Genomic DNA, 22,564 nt, shown 5'->3' on the forward strand with positions numbered 1-22,564 from the left:
GTCTTGCCATCTCAAAAGAAATAATAAACTTCAGAAGATAAGTGGGTTGGGGAGGAAAATAACAAGTTTTCTTAGGACACGCTGCATTTAAGATATCTTTGGGGTATCCAGTTTGAAATGTCCAACAGGCTGGGGAACTAGAGTGCAGGAGAAAGGCTAAGATCAGATATACAAATCTGGTAGTCATCTGTGTAGATGTGATAACTGAGCCCATGATAACTGATTAAGTTACCAAGAGAGATGGATGGAAGACAAGAAGGGAGGCCTAGAAAAGAGGCTTAGAATAAACTCATAATTCGGGGGAAAAATACAGATGAGGATCCAGCAAAGGAGAGAGAGTAGTATTCATAAGACATGTAGGAAAAATACCAAGAAATAGTGGTTTCACAAAAAAAAACTAGAAGAGAGTGGTCAACAGTAAAAATAGTTTCAAAGTAGTCAATAAGGATAAGGACTAAGAAAAGTCCATCTGATTTTCAAATTAAGACATCACTGGGAGGAATGGAGGGCAGCATGAGGCCAAGATGGCAAAATAGTAGGAAGCAGTAAAACAGGGTTCCAATACCCACCCTTCACAAGAAAACAAAAAATATTAAAACAAAGTGAAAAAACTAAAGAAAAAAGAAAAATAAAAATCTAAGGTATCTCATAGCACAAAAAAACTGACTTGGAAAGTAGAGTGGGGAGAAAAAAATTAAGAATCATTGAAACAATATGAACATTGTGACCAAAACATGAGCCTAGATATACTTCAAGACCTCTTAAGAAAAACTACATAGATCTCTGAAGCAGAAGGCAAAGTGGAAACAGAATGAATTCCCAAAATGAAAACTCCCAGGAACGTTATCACCAAAATCTATAGCTTCCAGATTAAAGAAAAATACTGAAAGCAACCAGAAAGAAAGAATTCAAGTACAGAGGTGCCATAGTCAGGATCACACATGATTTAGAATCCACCACTATAAAGGAAAACAGAGCTTAGAATACATTGCAGAAGGCAAAGGATATAAGCCTACAGCTAATAAATAATTATCCAGGAAAATTGAGTATAATCATTTGGCAGGGGGAGGGGATGGACCTTTACTGAAGGAGAATACTTCCAAAAATTCCAGATGAAAAGATTGAAAAAGGAGTCAAGAGAAACATAAAAAGGTAACATGAACATACAATGATAAAGGATTAAACAAGGATACACTGTTTACATTCTAATATGGGGAGATGATACACATATTCCCTCTGAACTCTGTCATCATCAGGACTCATCAAGGGAGTTTAATTAGGCAAAGTCTGGAAGTAATCCTATATGTATTGATGATCTTAAGAGAAAAAAAATTAAAAGAAAAGGGAAACGGAATACCCAGGGAATGGGGGGGGGGGAGGCATCGAGGGAAGGGAAGGGACAGAAAGGAAAATTAGGGGAAATTATCTCACACAATCAAGATACACAAGCAGGCAACTATACAAACAAGGAGGAGAGGGTGGAAGGAGTGGCTGATGCTGGAACTCCACTCTCATTTGAACTGCTCAAAGGAGGAAGGAATACACAAATACTCCCATAGATGGGTTCAAAAATATATTTCACTCTAGGGAAGGAAGAAGGAGAAGGGGGAAAGTGAAAAGAGGGGAATTAGAGAGAGGGTAAGTTAAGGCAGGAATTAGTTCTAAGCAAAATAAACTCTAAGAATGCATTAAAAATATTATATAAAATAAAAATAAAATAAAAATATGTATAACTCTTTTTGAGATAGCAGAGAATGGGAATCTAAGGAAGTGCCCCTAAATTGGGGAACAGAGAAACAAGTTATGGTACATAAATATGATGGAATACTATTGTGCTGGAAAAAATGATGAAAGACATGGTTTCAGAACCTAGGAAGACTATATGAACTGATATAGAGTAAATAGGAACAGGACAATTTATATAATGACAGTAATATAGAAAAGACAAACAAGTTTGAAAGAAATAGGATCTCTTATCAGTGTGATGACCAACCATGATTCTAGAAGGCTAAGACTGATGCTACCCATCTCCTGATAGAAAGATAAGTGACTTAGAATGCAAAGTGAGATATCTAAATCTATATCTATCTATATCTATATATTGATAGATAGGGAGGGAGGGAGAGAGACAGAGAGACAGAGAGAGACAGAGAGACAGAGAGAGAGAGAGAGAAAGAGAGAGAGACAGAGAGAGACACAGAGAGAGAGAGAGAAGAGGGAGGGAGTTAGGAGGGGACATGGCCAATATAGAAATTTCATTTGCTTCACTACAGATATTTGTGACAGGGATTTTGCTTTTATTTCACTCTCAACTGGGGGCGAGGGGGTTGAGTAGGCAAGAGAGGCAGATTTTTGGTGATTAAAAAAATTAAATAAAAATTGTTTTAAAGACATCATTGGTAATTTGGAGAAATTGGTTTCGGATGAGAGATGAGGTTGGAAGCCAGATTACATGGGGTTAAGACATGAGTGAGAGCAAAGGAAGTAGACACAATTAGTGTTGACAGTTTTTCCTAAGTGAGAGTTTGTTAAGGAAGGAAGAGACCTGTGCGTGTTTTTTAGACAGGGAGTGTGTCAGTAGACAGGGAAAAACTGGAGAGAGGGAGAGGAAGGAAAGGTGCATATGAATGATTTTAAAGGTAATCTGCCAGAGAAAAGGATAGAATGAAAGGTGCAAGTAAAAGGGGTTAATTAACTCTGCTGAGGCAAAAGATTATCTCTTCATTAGAGAATAGAGAAAAGGGAAGAAATTGGAGGATGATGTCAAGGCATTTTAAGATACAGAGTAAGGGAGAAGTGGTAGATCATGGCAAACAGCTTCTATATTTTCTCAGTAAAGTATGCAGCAAGGTCCTCAGCTAAGAGGATGGGAGGAGATGACAGTATGGGAAGCTCAAGGTTTGGAACTGCAGCAGAATGCAATAATTAAGGAGAAATAAAAATGATTGTATAGCCACAGATCTCTGAGTGTCATTGAAGTCTAACTAAGGTTTAGGTCAGAGGATTATCACTAGACGTAATTTTTTTTTTGGCCATAGCAATTCACTAATATCTGTGTCAGCGAAAATAGTATCCTCATTAATGTAATCTTCTGAAGTAATAACGTAATAATCTTGATTAAATTAATTAAATTAAATAATCATGTAATAATCTCAATTAAATTCAAATTACTACCTACATATCACCACTTTACAACATAACAATGAAATTTTAATACTCATTTTTATAAGCTAAATTTATTTATTTCTAGGTATAGTTTCATTTCCTACTAGTTAGAATTAGGTCATAGTTAATTTAAACTTCATGTTTTAAATCACTTAGTTTTACAATCACATAAAATTAGAATGCTTATTACTTCCCAAGATAACTATACTATAATAATAATACTCAAAAAAACAAAGTTTACTTTTCTTTAAATATACCTCTAGGTCAAAACCACTGATCAAAAGGAATAATTCAACATGTTATTAATAAAAATTAAGGGAGAAAAAATTAATGTTTATTGTATTCATTATGCTACTTAGCATTTCTCATGGGAAATCATAACTACAAATATTATTAAGCCTTAGGTATTTACCTCTAATGTTGAGAGTAGAACATCCATTCCTGTAGAACCTTTGGCTGTCATTTCTTTCCTGATTTTCTCTGAAAGACAGAAACATAGTATCTTTTCTTATAACTTAAGAAAAGAAAAATATCTGTGCTATCTTGTAACTATAGTGGATAAAGTCACCATCCACAGACCCAAGACACCTACCAAATTGCTTCTTGGGTGATCCTGTCTCTGGTGTAGATGACCCTACTCTCCAGGGTATAGTATGATGGATTTCCATATTTCAGTGAATGAAGTATTCCCCTCATTTCACCACTGCTCCTGACATGGCCCAAGTGGGTCCCTGTTCTCCAGTCCAACAATTCAAACGCAATGCCAAAGGCTAGGAATAGGAATCAGTAAAAATAGGACACCAGGCCTCCCACAAATTTTCCAGGTCTACAAATGGAAAATGCTCTCATCAAAAATGGCATGAAAGAAAACTTAATATTCTCTTTTAAAGTGTGTTTTTAAGACACTTTTAAAATTTTGAATAGTACAATATTACTAAGGCACTCATAAAAGTAATCTAAAGGAGATGCTTCTGAAATCATGAGAATTGAAAGAAACCTAAAAGTCTTCTCCCATCATCCAAGAGGAAGCAACTTTTTCTCTATTATTTGCAGGTTTGTATGGATCTCTCTTTAATTTTTCTTCCTTTGATGAGAGAGAAACTAGAAGAAAAGGCTATGTGCCAAACAAAATACAGAGAAGTAAAGAGTGTTTGGTAACATTTTTAATAGGAAAGTACCCAAAGTGAGAGGGCCAAAGCTTAAAAGAGGATATTGCTTCTAAAACAGAGACAAATTGAATGGTATTCATTATCACTGAATTTGTCCAGTATAATAAGCTATGAATCATTCCACATAAGTAAATTTTTTTTCATTTTTAGGTAATTGGGGTTAAGTGACTTGCCTAGGGTCACAGAGCTAGTAAGTGTCAAGTGCTTGGTCTGAGGTCGAATTTAAACTCAGGTCATCCTGACTTCAGGGCCAGTGCTCTATCCACTGTACCACCTAGTTGCCCCCCATAAGAAAAATTTTTGATAACTCTTTTTAACATTTTATTTTAACCATTCTGGACAGAAATCATTCTAAAAATGTGTTATGCAGTTGCCTTATCTTCATAAACAGAGTATAATGCATATGTACACTTTAACTTTCACTTAATAAACAAATAACTAATTGACTCTTGGTCTTCCTTATAAGCATCAATTATCACACTAGGCTATAATACAATGTCTTCATGAGTTACTGGGTACAAAAGTTTGTTTTAATTTCAAAATTACATACATATCTATACTTGCACAGACATATGTAAAACATAAAAACATGTTAGAGACTGTTTTGAGTTTTTGTTTCTGAATTTCACAATGTTAAGTTATCAACTACCCTTTCTTACTATCATACCATTCCCTAACACTGTTCTGTGGCCTAGCAAACCAGACATTCAAGCTTCTTTGGTTTCAATACACTTAAAGTATAAGCAGGTATTCAATAAGGACCTTTAAGAGCTTTGCTGTGAATAAAGTCCTCGTAATTTTGATTATGTGACACATCTAAGCCACTTTTGCTCAATTCATGGTTCTTGGATAAATTTCGGATAAATGTCCTCCAGAGAGATCAACTGTATCCACATTAGGCAAACTTCAAATACTAGTAAATAGGTAAACTGTACTTAAAATTCAGTTCAAGAGAAAATCAAATGGTATTCTTTGTGAATTGAATTATACTAAGAATATTCAATTCTAAACTATAATACAAAGAAGAAAATAAATTACACCTCTTTTTTACACAGAACACAGCTACTGAAACACTGGAAAAGTTTTCATTTCTACATTATCTTAGGCCAACTGGCAATACAGATTTCAGGGGGGAAATACTTTATTCAAACTCTCATATAGAATATAAATGTTTAAAATGTATACTAGGCTAACAAATAATTTAAACTATAACATAAGAGGTAAAACTCACTTTGTTTAAAAAGAATACTCCATTACTAAATAAAATTATGAAATCAACATTTCATATTATTCAAATGCCAAGCAATGATGATATAATTAGGTTAGATTACCCTGTAATCTATACTTAATTCACTGTTCTTAACTCACCTTTCAATGAACACAATCCTTATAATAATTATTTTGTTCTGTATTCAAATGTTTCAAAAAGACTGTATTAAAATTTTATCTGGGTTTTTTAGTTTGCCAAAACATTGACTGTACCTGGCTCTTTTTCCTCAGTGTTTGAGTGAGTGGTGAGAAAATGGAGGTAGCAAATATAGACAATTTTTGTAAAAGTTTGGCAATAAAAGGGAAAATAAAGATAGAAGTAATTGCCAAAGGAGCCTACAGGGTCAAGTAGTTTTTGGTTTTATTTTGTTTTTTAAAGGTCTATAGGTGGCAGAAAAGGAGTCAGTAGACAGGGAAAGACTGAAGATCAAAGAGAGAAAAAAGGATGAATGGGACAAACTCCTGGGAAAGATAGGAAGGATAGTATAAAGGGCACAAGTAGAAGGATCAGAATTTGCAAGAACAGCCATTTCTGCAGACAGAAGCAAAGGAGGAGAGAATGAGTGAAGATATAAATAGATTTTGAGACAAGAAATGGAAGATATGAGGGTATTCATTACAGATGGGCTCAATTATGGCAGGAAAAATAGGAAGCAACATTATCTGCTGAAAGAAGGATGAAAATAGCATGGAAGATTTGAGCAGAGCTCAAATATAGCTAGCATTTATATAGCATTTTAAGGTATGCAAAGTACTTTACAAATATTATTTCATTTGATACTCACAATAACCCTAGGAGGTAAGTGCTACTATTATCTCCACTTACAGAAGGGGAAAGTAAGACATAAAGAGGCTAAATGACTTGCCCAGGGTCAAAAATCAAGTAAGTGTATGAAGGTAGATTTGACTTCTTGACTCCAGGTCTAGCCCACTAACCACTGCACTACCTAGCTGCCTGCTAGAAAATAGCTATCATTTATATAGCTCTTTGAGGTCTGCAAAGTGCTTTACATATATTAACTCATTTGATCATCACAACAACCCACGGGTTGCAGGTTATGCAGGCCTGATCTAAGGTATGATCACCATACAGGTACCTGAAATAGAGTTATAACGGTTAATTAACTAGAGAGCTTGGGGTTTTGAGGGCATATCCATCCATCTATCTGTTTATCTATCTGTCTATCTAAGATATCCAGAGAGAGATCTAGATATCTATATAGATATAACTTAACTAGATAGATTAGAGGATATAAGGGTGCTCATGACAGCGTCAATTTTTGCAGAGACAATTGCAATATTCTGTAATGTATATGTATATGTAACGTATATGTAATGCATATGTGTACCCTCAAACACTTCTATACATCTGTATGAATATATGGGGTGTGTGTGTGTGTGTGTGTGTGTGTGTGTGTGTGTATATACACACACACACACATGCATATATGTATACATATAACATAAATCTATCTAAGACAAAGAAATACACCCACACACACAGATGTCACCAAGTAAGAAGTCATAGGCTGGAATGCAATAAGGACTATGAGCAGGTACTGAGCTTCTTTTTTTTTTTTTTGGTGAGGCGATTGGGGTTAAGTGACTTGCCCAGAGTCACACAGCTAGCGAGTATTATGTGTCTGAGGCCGGATTTGAACTCAGGTCCTCCTGACTCCAGGACCAGTGCTCTATCCACTGTGCAGGTACTGAGTTTCTTAAGAAAGAAGGGACAGTGACCAAGAGGCTAATTGATCAAAGAAACAAAAATCTTCTGAGTGATACAGGTAAAGTATACCTTAATGGAGGAAAGGCAAGTGGCTGTGGTAGGGCAAAGTTCTCAAAGTGGTAGTAAGAAGCAAGAATTATGCCAACTCTTACTTCTGGCCTAGTATATCATAGAACAAAACAAGAAGGAGCAACTAATACTGAAAATGATAGCCAGAAAAAAGCAATGCAACACAAAGGGGCTTTGGAAGGGAGTACCAACATGGTGAAACAAACCCCAGGATAGTACTGTAAATCATGGCGACTTCACAGGTCTCCAAGGTAGGATGGCCTCTTGATTCTCTTTGAGCTCATAAGCATGTCCTTTCTTGTCCTTTATACCATAAAGAAAACGCTTCTAGGCAGAAACCTTACAGTGACTTTGTGCTTATTAAGGAAACTAGTAGCAATCCTCAGAAGAGTTCTAAATGTTGACATTCCCAGGTCACATCTAGGTGGAGACAATGTGCCAGAGAAGTAAGAAGTCTCCAAAATGTCACTGGGTAACCTCTGATTTATATAAGAGCCACAGAGATAAAAGGAGAGAAGACTGATGAAGGTAAAGGTCAACACTGAGGAATAAAAAAGAATTCAGAAAGAGGTAGACAAAAATGTTGAAGACAAACATCTATAACTTTACAATGTCTCTTCAGGGTCAGACCGTAACCTAGGACTGTTAAGAAACAAGAAGAAGCTGTTTAAGGATGTATTTTTGTCTTATATACTACATAAGTGTGCAACTTAGAAAAAAAAAATATATATATATATATATATGGCTGTTGAGTAATATGATCTGTGGTAATACTGTTTTGCATGATTTATCAAATACTGTGTCATGCATGTATTAGTGGAGCTGACTCTTTTATAAAGAAGCGCTTTTCCTAAAAGGTTTTTTCATAATGACATTTCAATTATTTTTTTAAATACTGTTACATGGATACTGAGGATATTATGGCAAATGTATAGACTCTAGAGTATAACGTTATTTATAAGAATCATCAATAACTGCTAGCAAAATAAACATGTAGAACATAATTATCTGCCATCAAACCACCAAATACAAATACAAACTATTCCCCACATATTCATAACCTCAGGCATAAACAAGTAACCCTAGGAAAATTTTTTATCTCACTACAAAAAAAGTTTCCCATGAGCAATATGGAAGCCTACAGAATTATAAAGTTCTGTTGCCAGCTTACAAATAAGTAGAAATATCATTAATTTTAGTACTAAATTACTACACTTACAAAAAAGCATGCTATATGTTTTCCAAAAAGAGGCAGCATTTTGTAATAAATAGTTCTGTACTGGACATTAGGAAAACCTGGGATTGAAGTCGGCCTCAGATACACATTACCTATGTGACAAGTCATTTGACCTCACTGAACTCATTTCCTCACATGTAAAACGGGGATAGCAAAAGGATTGAGAGGATCAAATTAGATTTTAAGTATAGGTATATGTACGTATATACATATATGTAAAATGCTTTTCAAACCTTAAAGCACTAAATAATAATAGCTCACATTTATAATTTTCATAGAAAACTGAGTAGTGATAGTTTAAATAATAAATAAAAATGTCTTCAATATATCTAATGAAAATAATCTTTAACATAATTTAATGACTGAGTTAAGCAGTCTTTCTGGCAGAGACTAACTTGTCATTCTTCAAGTTTCCTACAAACTAAGAAAATTAAACCACCTCCTGAAACAAAATCAAATTCATTAACAGGGCATATTGCCCTAAAATGTTACGGCCTAACCATCCTAGAAATTTTGTCAAATTATTTAATAATAATATTTTAAAGAAAGGAAAGGAATGCCAATTTCATATATTAAAAAACTATCTCTGGACAGCAATATAACACTACAATTTAACTGAACAATTTTCTTTTGTGTAATTTACAAATTTCTATAGAGAAATTTGATATACAGTAGTTCAAAGAATTACAAACAAGGGAACTAATTAGACATAAGATACATGATGGCTTATTTTACAGAATTTTCAGGTACCACTGGCTATCTCAGTAAATGTAAACTCTTAACTGTTCACTATACATTCTGAACACTATGATTTCTGATGTCTTTCTGATCTCCTCCCCCTCCCCCTCACAGCTTCCAAACCACTTAAAAAAAAAAAGAAAACAAAAGACAAAGAAAAATCCAAGCCAAGGTCTGAGCAATTAAAGTTACACAACAGCCTACAATAAAATATCCTACTTCTACTGTAGGCCTGATAAGGGGCTGATGTGTTTTTAAAGTGTCTGAAGTTTTATTGAATTTCCTTTCTTGATATATTAAGTTCTTGCCCTTTGTACTCATTTTTCATAAATGGCAGGGACACATTCTTAGCTATTTTCTTTAAAACTAATCCTGAGAAGTAAGCAAAAAGATATGGTACAAAGCTTTATCAGAAATAAATGGGGACGTGTTCCCACCACTTATGAGAAACAAGACCATATTACAAGAATTTAGCATACTATCAGGAAAGGAAATTTCAAGTTCAGGTAAAACAGGATATGAATTACAAAAAATATACATTTCAATAGCTTGAAGATGAGGGTTCTCATATATTAATTAGTTCCTTGTTGTCAGGGTAGTTGGAAAGAGAAAGCATGCTACAGTGAAAAGCACAAGTGGATTTGGAGGCAGAGACCTGGGTTTGACAGATTTACTGTGTGACACAAATTCTCTGGGTCTCAGTTTTCTCATCTGCAAAGTAATTAGGTTGTACTACATAGCCTCAAAGATACCTTCCAATTCAACACCTATAAGCCTATAAATGAGGCCAAATTCTTTGAAATGATAGGACCCCAGCATAGTATATTAGAAAGAGCATTTAAGTGGGAATAAGGACACCTAGATTTTAATCCCAGTGCTACACTAACTAGCTGGGTAACCTTGGACAAATCACTTAACTGATTTGGACCTGTTTCTTCATCTGTAAAATGAAGAGGCTGGGCAAGATGATGTAAAAGGTCCCTTCTTGTTCTAAAATTCTATGATCCTATGGTGAAATCAGAATTACAGAATCATGGAATTTTAGAAGCGAAAGAGATCTCAGAAGTCATCTAGTCCATCCAGACACTATTCTTTTTAGGGCAATTTGTATTCATCCTCCAATACCTATTCTTGATCAGATCTTCTACACATGTCTTTTTAAAATCTAATTTGGTTGATGAATTCTCTGTACATCCAAAGCAATCTCTTTAGACAACTCTTTTTCTTCTTAATTGTAACTGTATATCTTTGTGTATTCAGGAGTTCATTTCTGATAGCTTTCCATACATCTCAGTCCATGAGGATTGCAGCTATTCTTTCTCTGAGACTTTTTTTTCCCAAAACCCAAGATGCAGGTTAGATTTTTCCCAGCTTTCCCCTCCTTTATCACAAAAACTAATATGTAATGGTCATTTCACCTCATGATTATCATCATATCCAACCCTGCAAGCGGTTCTTCTTTGTTGAAGTCAATCATAACTAGAACAGAATTTCCCCTTGTTAGTTCCTCTGATTTTTCAAGGAGGAAATTATCATTAAAGCAAGTTAAGAAATTAGCATCCACTCATCTTTTGGTAGGGAGAGGACTTCAGTAAATGCACTAGATGAAGTGCCCTATCACTATTCTATCATGCCTGTGTCAGGATTGTGGTCTATATTTCTCAAACTCATATATTTCCTCTTTTTGTCCAGATGACTTGTAATTTAATCTGCTGACAATATTGCTTCCATTTCTGCCTCCTTTGTTCTTCACTGAGCTGCTTTCCACCATGCTTTCTCACTTTTTTTTATGCTACTATGCCACCCCAATTCTCTCTACCATTTCCCCTCTTTACATAATGTAACTGCCAGTCAATCAATTACCAAGAATTTATTAAGTGTTTACTGTGCATCAAGGACTGTGCTAAGTGCAACTATTTCTAGCCTTCAAGGAATTTACATTCTAACATGGAGACAACATGTACAATAGGTATATGTAAGCTACAAATGTCAAGATAATAATGATAATAGCTCACTTTTATATGGCACCTGAAGGTATGCAAAATACTTATTTTAATTCATTTATTCCTGAGAGGGGAAGGAAGTAGAAAGTAGCACTTAAGCTGAGTCTTGAAGGGATTCTGGGAGGCAGAGATAAAGAATAAATTATTCCAGGAAAGGAAAAATGTGCAAGCAACAGTAAGTAGACCAGTTTACACCCACTTTTTACATATCCTGTTTCTTCTAAATAAGATGTATCTTTCCAGAGGTACCTCTCCATGGGTCTCATCTTACCAAGTCTCAATGATATCTAAGAAGTGAAAGTATCCTTTTTGCTAAGAACAGAAATTCATCTTCCTTGTTATTTATACTTTGTACACTGATTTACAGTCATCTGGGGCCACGAAGTTTATTACAGATTCCTTTCGTGGATTTTGTCTCCTGTCATTTTCTCAGTGTCTACTACTATTTATTCTACTTTCACTGTAGATAATGGAATATAGCTTAGTTGATATGCACCAGCAGTTTTTTTTTCCTTCCTATTCTTTCCCTATCAGATTAAAGCCTAAAGATTCACAAGACTACAGGAAAATGCATTCTTTTTCTGTAATTTAAATTTTATATTTTGAATTTAACAAATACCAAAAGAAATTTCCATATACAAAGTAAACCAAAAAAAAAGATATGTGAAAATGAAAATCTATATTACATACATTTTGCTACATAATAAATTCAGTATATTACTTTCAAAGCTATCCTACTTGTTTAATTTCCCCTCTGAATTTCCTTCACTTCTCTGCATTTTTGAAAATGCTTCCACAGCCATCTTTTATTTCCTCCTTTTTCTGGAGAGGAAGGGAGGCATCACTAACCTTTTACCATGCCCAGAACCCCAAAAAAGAAAAGTAAAATCCTGACTACATGTTGAAGGAGACCAGCAAAGCTGATATAGTAAGACAAAGCAGCCCATTTCCCTCACAATTACTCCAATAAAGACTGAGGAAATGCACTCTCTGGTGTAATAGGGAAATCCAAGGAGAAACCACAGTGCTTTATTTTTCCTGCCAAGATCATGGATTCACCCTACAGGTATAGTTGTACTATGTATCTCTAGTCATGCCCTGAGCAAGATATCAGACTTAGCCCAGGACAGAATGACCAGAGAAGGATCTGCAAGCAAGGGATGGGCCTATAGTTCTGTCACTCTGCTCCCAGAACACGATCATGGATTTGGTGCACAGGTAAGTGACCAGGGCAAGGGCACTGGAAAGGGGAGTGGGGGAGACAGAACTAAGGTTCTTTTATTCTGAACTTGTAGAACCTTCTAGCTCACTGATGGAGCCTTTGTCAGCAATTGTCTACTGGAGCTCCAAATAAGAGCAAGTTTTAGTTGTGTTACACAAACCCAAACTAGAGTCTGAAGTCTACAAAAAACTAAAAATAGAAGATTAGGAAATAGTGTCTACTAAAATTTTGCAGCAACTTGATGTGCTCTGGCCCTGTGATCCATGAAAAACATACTACTCAGTACCAAGAGAAGACAGTGGCAGAATCTAAGATAATACAGATCAGGACTGCACAAGAACCCAACATTCTCTCCTAAAGTGGGCAGAACCTAATCCAAAAACAGAGTCCCAATTCATGAAAGATGGAAGAATGAGGAGGAAAGAAGGAAGGTGGGAGGGAAGAAGAGAGGAAAGAAGGAAGGAAGGAGGGAAGGCAGGAAGGGAGGGAGGGAGGGAGGGAAGAAGATATGAATTGTAAAGTGCTATTACAGAAACAGGAATGCCTATGACACAAACCCAGAAGGAAATAATAACTCTTAATAAATCTACAAGCAAAGCCTCAAAGAAAAATACAGCTTCATCGTGAAATCAGCTAGTATTTCTGAAAGAAATAAAGCAAGAGGGGCAGCTAGGTGGCCCAATGGATAGAGCACCAGCACTGGAGTCAAGAGAACCTGAGTTCAAATCCAACCTCAGACAAACAACACTTACTAGCATGTGTCTCTGGGCAAGTCACTTAACCTTAACTGCCTCACCAAAAAAAAAAAAAGAGGTATTTTTACTTTATTTTAAAACTTTACCTAAGCAAAAGGCTCCCTGAAAATGAGAATGAGCCAAAAAGAAATTAATGGCTACATGACAGAATAAGAAGTATTAAAACAAAGTCAATAGACTGAAAAAATAGAAGAATACATAAAGTATCTCATCTTTAAAACATCCAACATGGAAAATCAAGAGAGTAAAATGGAGATCAAGGAGCAAAATTTTAAAATTATTGGACTACCTGAAAGCCATGACCAAAAAAAGATCGTGGAAATTATATTTCAAGAAATCATGAATGTGGGGAAGGAAAATGGCAAAGTTAAAACTAGGCACTGCTTCTCTGAACTCCCCACAGCTTCCAAGGGCAGATTCTGAAGTGGCCCTGTGTCTTAGGGAGAAGACAAATACAGCCCACCATGCCAGAGGAAAGTGGCAGTGGTAGTGGTGGCAACCTAGGCCTAGGCAAGAAGTTACCCTTCAGGTCAAATGTGACCAACTCCATATGCTACCTCAACTTCCAACCTCCTTCACAGAAGACCCGAGAAGCCAACAGAGCCCACAGAGGGGCTCTATTGTCCAGTGTTAGAAAAACTTTTACCTAAAATGATATTTTAAAATTTATAATTTGTGTTTTAAGTGGTGAATTTCCACTGCCCAGAAAATTTGCACATAATTTAACAAAGTCTTTTTAACAAATTACTTATATATAACATTTGTATTCAAATATTTGTTAAATTGATTACAAATAAAATTTAATTTCTTTCCAAAAAATTAGGAATGAAAACTATTTAGATCTATTAGAACTAGAGGACAAAATGAAAATAAAAAGAATCTACCAATCATCTTTTGAAAGAAATCCGAAAATGAAAACTCCCAAGAACATGACTGCCAAAAGCCAAAAACTTTCAGGTAAAAGAAAAAAAAATACTGCCAGCAGCTAGAAAAAGATCAAGTACCAAAGTGCCACAGTCAGGATCACATAATACTTGGCAGCTACCACTAAAAAGGAAAGGAAGGTTTCCAAACTGTCATTTTTGCTTTCACACTGAGACAATGGTTTTTAAAGGAATATTAATGCTCAATCTTAAAGGGAAAAAGCACTTGCAGAGAGGCAGGAGAAAAGTAGATTGGGAAAAGCTACCTGCAGAAGGTGGGATTTGAGGTAAGTCCTGAATAAATCCTGACAAGCCTGGGGGTGAGGAGGGACATCATACCAAGAATAGGAGACAGTCAGTGAAAATGCCCAGTCAGGATATGGAATGTCCTGGGTGAGAAACAGTACATAAGCCAGCTGAACTGTAGAGTACATGAAGAAGACTAGAAAGGTAGGAAGGGAGCAAGCTGTGAAGGGCTTTAAATCTCAAACAAAGGATTTTATATTTGATGCTACAGTTAATAAGTAGTCATTAGATTTTATTGGGGTTAGGGAGCAACTGAGTGAAGGACAGATTGAAGCAAAGCAACACTACAGGCAGGAAAACAGTCTAGATACAAAATGACTAAGGCCCGTACTAAGGCACATAGTAAGTGCTTAATAAATGCTTGTTGACTAATTAAGGTGGCAGCTGTATGAGGGAAGAGAAGGCAATGTATGTCGGAGATTGTGAAGGTAAAAATTACAAAATCTGACAACAGAACAGATATATGGGATGAATGCCCATAAGGAACAAAGGACAATGAGGCCACCTACGAGACTGGGAGGATGGTAATGCTTTTGACTGATAGGAAAGGCTTTAGGGGAAAGGATATTAAGTTCTGTTTTGAACATATAGAGCTTGAGAAGCCTGCAGGATATCAAATTTGAGATGTCCAAAAGGTAGTATAGGACTAGAGCTAGTTTAGGAGATTATGGCTGGATATATAGTTCTAGAAAGTATCTCATAAAGATTTTATTTGAACTCATGAGAGTACATGAAATTGAAATACTATAGAGGAAAAGGAGAAGAGGGTCCAAGAAAGAGCCTTAGGAACATTCATGATTAATGATTGTGACCTGGATGAAGATCAAGCAAGAACACTGAGGTGTGGGATAACCAGAAGAAAGCAATGTTCCAAAAACCTAGGGAGGGGAGAGTATCTAGGAGGAGAAGGCAATCAATATCATCAAAGACTGTAGAGACATCAGGATGAGGACTAAGAAAAGGAAATTCAATTTTAACGATTCAGAGAACATCAATAACTTCAGAAAGAGCAGTTTTAGTTGAATGATGAGGTCATAAATCAGAGAGTTTAGGAGCAAGTATGAGGAGAAGTAGTAGAGGCACATAGTATAGATGACTTGGAGCTCTCGAGAGCTATCAAGCCAAGAAATAAGGGTAAGTAGAAAATTTAAATAGGTAGATAAATTTAGGTAGTTTACCCATTAGTTTAGATTGGAAAACACTGCTCTAGATCAGAAATCAGAGACATATCAGATTTGGGGACAGGAAGGTAGGCAATTGTGGTTATGAACAATTATAGAAGGATAAAGTACATGTTCTAAAATCAAACCAGTAACAGAGAAACCTAGTTCCAAAGGGGTTAAAAATCATTTTGTTGTGAATTAAATAAAGGATGAACTAATTTATCTGCCATTTACTACCTGTGCAACCTTGAACTATTCACTTAATGTTCTTGCCTCATTTTCCTTCTCCTGAAATAACTGCCTCTAAGGTCCTTCCCAACTCTAGATTTATTACCTTACAATATTTCCAGCCATAAAAGTCTGTGAACTGATATGGTATATGAAACCATAACTTAAATATATGTGCACATAGCTTTTTGTAAGAGTTTTTTTTTAACGTATGATGTTATATCACTATACTTCTTGCATAATATGAATAAAGAAGTATTCATATCATTAGATTGACATATTATAAATTGTTATTGTGTTTTCTATATAGTTATCAGTCCAAAATACTTAGGTATTCATTAGTGGAAGTAGTTAACAAAAACCTAATTATACAAAATTATTTTTTTAAGAGGATAGATTTACCTTGACTTTGGGTCAGGTGAAGAATCTTTGATGTAACATATCTGGCAGCTTCTGCTTCTGGACATTCATAGTTGATCTTCTCCAGCTGAGCCAGGAGTGCCACAATCCGAGAATTGCTAGTAAGGCTAGAAAGAATGTTATTTTATGCTTAGACTTCATGCCATATTTGTATATTTTAAATATAATTCTTAAGTAACATGAACTCAATTCAATTTAACAACTATCTACTGAGCACTTGTATGCAGTACAACCATGCTAGGTGCTAGATTAGATTCAAAGTTTAGATAAGACATCTCCCCTCCTTCACAAAGCAAGTGAGGTGGTATGATGGAGGCAAAAGTACATAAAAAGCACATTAAAGATGTATAAAAACAATATGTGTACAAGGTCTTCAGGAGATGAGGAAGGAAAAAGTTAGTTGAACATGATGGTTCCCTCATCACAGCACACTACCTGAATGCTGCCTTTGCACACATCTCACTCTCTCTGGTATCAGTTATTTGTGTAGTCCTTCTTCCATTTAGACTGTAAGCTCCTTGGGAACACAACCTATGTCCTCTCTATCTTCACACTATTAGCATTTTGCCATAATATATAAGATACTAGGTTTATTATTTTAAAGTTCAATAGGAATACAATAGACAAAGATGGAGAGACAGAACATCCTGAGGACAAGAAACATAAGGAAAGGTACTAGAATGTCCACAGAACTCAAAGATCCCATTGCTAATTTTAGATATAGAAGTGCCCTATTCTAACTTCAACTTCAAATAATCATATTATATCTTGGGATCATATGTTTAGAGCTAAAAAAGACCTCAGAGGTCATCTAGTCCAACTCCCTTATTTTGTAAATGAAGGAAGTAAGGCCCAGAAAGTTTAAATTACTGAACAAAAGTCACAAAGGTAGGTAAAAGGTGGCAGAATTTGTATTCAAACTCAAGTTTTGACTCCAGATTCAGCATTCATTCCACTGAAACATATCATTAGTATTTTAAGTAAAAAGTAATTTTAATAGAGATATTATTTAACTAAGTTACAATTCCACTAATCTCAGATGAAGAACTGACTCCACAAAAAGTAAATGCAAAACTGGTATTAGGGAATATGATATCTAAATAGTTTAAGACTCTACTACAGAAAGCAGTTTGTATTGTATTAATTTAATGTGAAATTCTGAGTCTAAAAAATAAAAGACTGAGGCTTTATTCAGAAAAATAATTTTTCATTTTAATTGATAGGAATGTTTGTTAATTTTAACTAATAAAATATTTGTACTACTCAAAAAGATCTTGGTAAAAGACACACAAAAAAGATACATTTCTGCACATAAACATATTTAGTACATATTTAGTCATCAAAACAAATTTTAAAAGGACAGCAAAATTTGATCAACAACACTGAAAAAAAATCATTACAAAGTTCTGCATTAGAATAACTGATCCTTCCTTTTCCTTCCGAAGTCACTCTACCTACTCAGGCTCAGAATCATCAGAACCATTTTCTTACACACGGTGTAAAAAGGGCTTCCTCAGTAATTAGTCTCAGATTAGTGATTAGTATCAGACTCTAATCTAACAATAATCACTGGGTGGGCATCAATAAGTCATGGAATTAACCCTGTCTGGCTCAGATAACTTCTAAGGTCGTTTCAGCTGAAACTATTCCAAGGTCCTTCAGTTCTTAAAGGTGTTGTTGAAACAGTTAAAGTAGATATAATCACTAGAGGGCAGCACTCTCTTTGGAATGATTTTATACAGTAGCACATACTGCATAGAAAAGACCTAAAAATCCATTTAAATTCAATGTATAAACAAAAGCCAATTAGGCTGACTTTCCTAGGGCTCAGCAACACTTCAGTGGTAGCCATAGTACTATTGCTAATGTTGTTATCTTGATGCCTCCCAGGATTCAACTGCCTTAATTAAGAGAAGTGTCTCTTACACTAATACATAATTATATATTATACTTATGCTAATATGTAATAATATAATAATAATATACATTATACTAATAAGCTAGATGAAAATTATTATGTAATGAGCTACACATTGCGACAGAGCAGAAAGACAGCAAACTAGGAAGTCAAGAAGAGGGTTCAAGTTCCACCTATAAAACAATGGCTGGATGATCTAAGCAAATTCCTTAACTTCTCAATGTCCAAAGCAGCCCTCTAAGACTACATGTAGCACAGCAGACACCCATCTATATTCACAGAGAGTGGAAAACACAGGTCTGGTACAAAATAAATAACTGAACTCACACTGACCGTTAGTCTTTGATAATCAATCATTATTGCAAAATTCTAAGCCATTAGCAAACATCCAAACTATCACTTCAAGATTTATCTAGATGAAAATTAGATCAGATGACATCTAAGATTACTTTGGGCTCTAAATCTATAATCCAATAATCAACCTTTCATAATATATTAAAATATTTAAGTTTCTTCTAACCAACCCTGTCATTTCACATAACTATCTGCTGACAACTGTTTTTTCTAAAGCAAGTGGATCCTAAAAAATGTTAAATGTTTTACTATTCAAGCCTATGGCTTATATTTAAATTATTTTATGTAAATTTTACTAATTTGTTTGATATGACTTACTTTTATTAATACTTCACTTTTTTGTTGTTCAGTTGTTTCAATCATGTTCAGACTTTTTGTGACCCCGTTTGGGGTTTTCTTGGCAAAGATACTGGAGTGGTTTGCCATTTCCTTCTCCAGCTTATTTTACAGATGAGAAACTGAGGCAAACAGGGTTAAGTGACTTGCCCAGAGTCACACAGCTAGTGTAAGTGTCTGAGGCCAGATTGAACTCAGTAAGATGAATCTTCCCAACTCCAGGCCTGGCACTCTATCCACTGCACCACCTAGCTGTCCTAATATATCATTTTACCAAACACAAATTTTCACTTTTATAACCAATCAACAGTACTGCCAGATTTTAAAGAGTAAAAGTTGAAAATATCTCTGATGATTTTAGCTAATCATAATAAATACAGAAAGAAAAGTGAAATCATCTTCACAAATCTCACACAGGTAGAAATCACAAAACTTCATTATTTAAATTAGAGTTGCTTGCTAGGATACTGGTAAACCAAGATGTTTATGAATTAAGTGAAATTTTATCTTTTATATTTCTTTCTGCAGCCTGCTTCTCTCTCTCTCTCTCTCTCTCTCTCTCTCTCTCTCTCTCTCTCTCTCTCTCTCTCTCTCTCTCTCACACACACACACACACACACACACACACACACACACACACTCCCCCTTAGTAGCCAGTGCCTTCATGCAGTCCATGATACCCAGCAACGCCTCAAACAATTGTTGGCCTCAAAACATACCTCCTGTGCTAAACGCACCCTATACCTGCTTTACAATATAATTTATTTCTAAGCAAATGAGTCCCAAATTTATATATTTAGTATTAATCTCTCTCCTAAGGTCCAGTCACACATTTCCAACTGTCTACTTGGATGCTGCACAGGCATCTCAAACTTAACATATCTAAAATAGAACTTAATCTTTCCCCCAAACCCATCCATTGTTCTAACTTATCTTTCTGTAGAGGGTACCACCATTTTTTTTTTTGTAAAATTGGGGTTAAGTGACTTGCCCATAGTCACACAGCTAGTGAGTGTTATGTGTCTGAGGTCGGATTTGAACTCAGGTCCTCCTGAGTCCAGGGCCAGTGCTCTATCCACTGTGCGGGTACCACCATTTTTACAGATTCCTAGTTATACAACTTTACTGACATCTTCAACTCTTTACTCACATTTATCCCCATAGCTGAAAAGTTGCCAAATCATGTCAATTCCATCTATTCAATATCTCTCTCATGTCCCCTCCTCTCTACCAATAACAGCCACTCTAGTCCAGTATGTCAGACTCCTACATAGCTTCCTAATTATTCTTGCATCCATTCTCTCCCCTCTCTCATCAGTGGTCCACAAAACTTTCAATAAGTCTGACCCTGTCACTCCCCAACTCAAGAAGCTTCAGTGGCCTCTCCTTGCCTTTAGGATAAATATAAATTCCATTGTTTGGCATTTAAAACCGTTCATAATTTTGTCCTAGCCCAACTTTCTAGCCTGGTTACACAATACTCTCCCCTCCTATGCTGCTCTTCCCCCCCACCCCTACACCCCCCCACCCCACAGACCAATCCAACAAAATTAGTTTAGTCGTTCTTCCCTACACATGACATTCTCCTGCCTGCCTGGCTGTCCTCCAGATCGGGAACATTTTCCCTCCTCATTTCTACTTTCTAGAGCTCCTAGATCTCTTCAGGGTTAAGCTCAAGTGTCACTTACTTTAAAAGACCTTCCCTGATTCCCCTATTTGTTAGTACCCCCACTACTGGGTATTTTTAATATATTCCGTATTTTAAAATAACCCATGAACATGTTATAGCCCTGCACCCTTCCCACCCCGACCCAAGTAGAATACAAGTTATTTTGTGGCAGGGACTATCACAGTTTTGTATTTGTAGTCTCAACACCTAACACCACACCTGGCACACAGCCTTCAGGGAGGAAAAAAGAAACAGAGGCTTTCAAGGCCTTCCTTTCATTTGCACTGCATCTCATGCTGCACATGTCTCTTAACTGGTGTCCAGCCACCCATAGGAAAAAAAGAGGCCCTTTAATGATTAACATACTCACATGTGGTCACACCTAACACATCCCAGTGAATCTGAACACCTGTAGGTCATCATCCAAACCCCATTCCCCACCATCTCATTTCTTATTCGCATAACCCTCAATCTTTCTATCCCAATTGTCAATTAAATGCTACTCACTCCCTTCCACTGTGTCTTCTGTGTCTGCTCTATTGGCAACAAATGTGCTTTCATCTTAAATCTTTTTCTCTCCCATTCCTTTCATCCTCTGACTCTCATTGAGACCTAGTTCCCCCTGATGATACAACCTCCTTGGTTTCCAATAGTGACTATACTTTCACTAATTGCCCTTGGCTCACAGGTCAAGATACAGGAGTTGAAATACTCCTTGCTCTATCTCACAACTTCCAGGTGTCTCCCTCTACTACCATCACTCAGTAACCTCTCCCTCTTTGAGGACCACAGAATTCACATCTTCCACCCAGTCAACATCCAAGTAGTTATTATCTACAAAACTCCAGGACACTCCCCTTCCTTCCTCAATGAGTACAGTACCTCTCCTCCCCAACTCTTGTGCTCATACCAGGGGACTTCAACAACATTATTGACATTTCTTCAAATATCCTAACCTTCCAAATTCTCAACTTACTCATTTCCTATGACCTACTTCTCCATCTCACCTTAGCCACGTACAAAATCCTTGATTTTGCATTCACTGACAAATTCACTACCTCCATGTTCAAGAACTCTGAAATTCCCTTACTTGATTACAATCTATTGGCTTTCCTATACCAAGCACTATTCTTCATCTACCCTGTTACCTTCAATCCTTCAATCCCTCAGTTCTCTCCCAGGTCATCTCCCTGTACTAGCCACTTTCTCCTCCTTTCCTCCTCTTCATCTCTTGGTGAACCAGTTCAATTCTACACTGAGTCCCTGGTCCCCTGGTCACATAATTTATTATGTTCTCCACCTTGGCTCACTCACACCATCCTCTGCCTTTTCCACTATACATGTGTTGCTGAGCTAAACTAAAGAAAATCATGAAACCATTCTAATTGAGTCCTCTACAAATTTATGTTACACAATCTCAATTGGGTCCTCACTACTGCTGGGCAATTCTTCTACATTTCCCTTATAAATTTAAAATCCTACTCATCTTAGTGACTCCTCCATACCTTTTTATTCTCCTCAAATCTCTTTTGGTTCTTCCTCCCCCCACTCTCTCAGATGAAAATCTTGCCTTGTATTTTACTGAAAAAATTGAGACCATTTGCCAAGAGTTCCATCTTCTCTCTTCCACCTCATCTCATGTCACTCAAATACCTTCTGTCATAATGCCTTCCTTCACCCTTGTCTCATATAAAGAAGTGGCCATATTCCTTGCCAAAGCAAATCCCTCTAAGTGCACAAAGAATACCACTCCATCCCATTTCCTCCAGCCAACTGACCCCCCTGTCATCCCTACTCTTACCTATCTTCAATCTCTTGCTGTCTACTGGTTCTTTCCCCAACTAGTAACATGCCAATGTCTCCCCCATCCTCAAAAAAAGCCTTCCCTTGA

The 22,564-nt window shown here is 36.2% G+C and overlaps 1 protein-coding gene across 9 annotated transcripts in view; it reads right to left on the bottom strand.

The window, feature by feature from the left end:
* The window catches only part of AGTPBP1 (ATP/GTP binding carboxypeptidase 1), a 229,603-nt gene that overhangs the window by 152,541 nt on the left and 54,498 nt on the right, over positions 1-22,564 (bottom strand). For 7 of the 9 annotated variants that reach the window (XM_078152680.1, XM_078152679.1, XM_078152676.1 and 4 more), the window contains 2 exons: positions 16,379-16,503; positions 3,578-3,645 (listed from right to left, as the gene is read on the bottom strand). In XM_078152680.1, the coding sequence (XP_078008806.1) occupies positions 3,578-3,645; positions 16,379-16,503 (193 nt within the window). Of the gene's footprint in view, positions 1-3,577; positions 3,646-3,757; positions 3,941-16,378; positions 16,504-22,564 lie in introns of those variants that run through there. The other 2 variants (XM_078152681.1, XM_078152682.1) reach the window with 2 other exon arrangements.

The sequence above is a fragment of the Phascolarctos cinereus genome, unplaced genomic scaffold (genome assembly GCF_003287225.1).
Source record: "Phascolarctos cinereus isolate Bilbo 61053 unplaced genomic scaffold, phaCin_HiC Scaffold_4;HRSCAF=312, whole genome shotgun sequence".
Lineage (NCBI taxonomy): Eukaryota > Metazoa > Chordata > Mammalia > Diprotodontia > Phascolarctidae > Phascolarctos > Phascolarctos cinereus.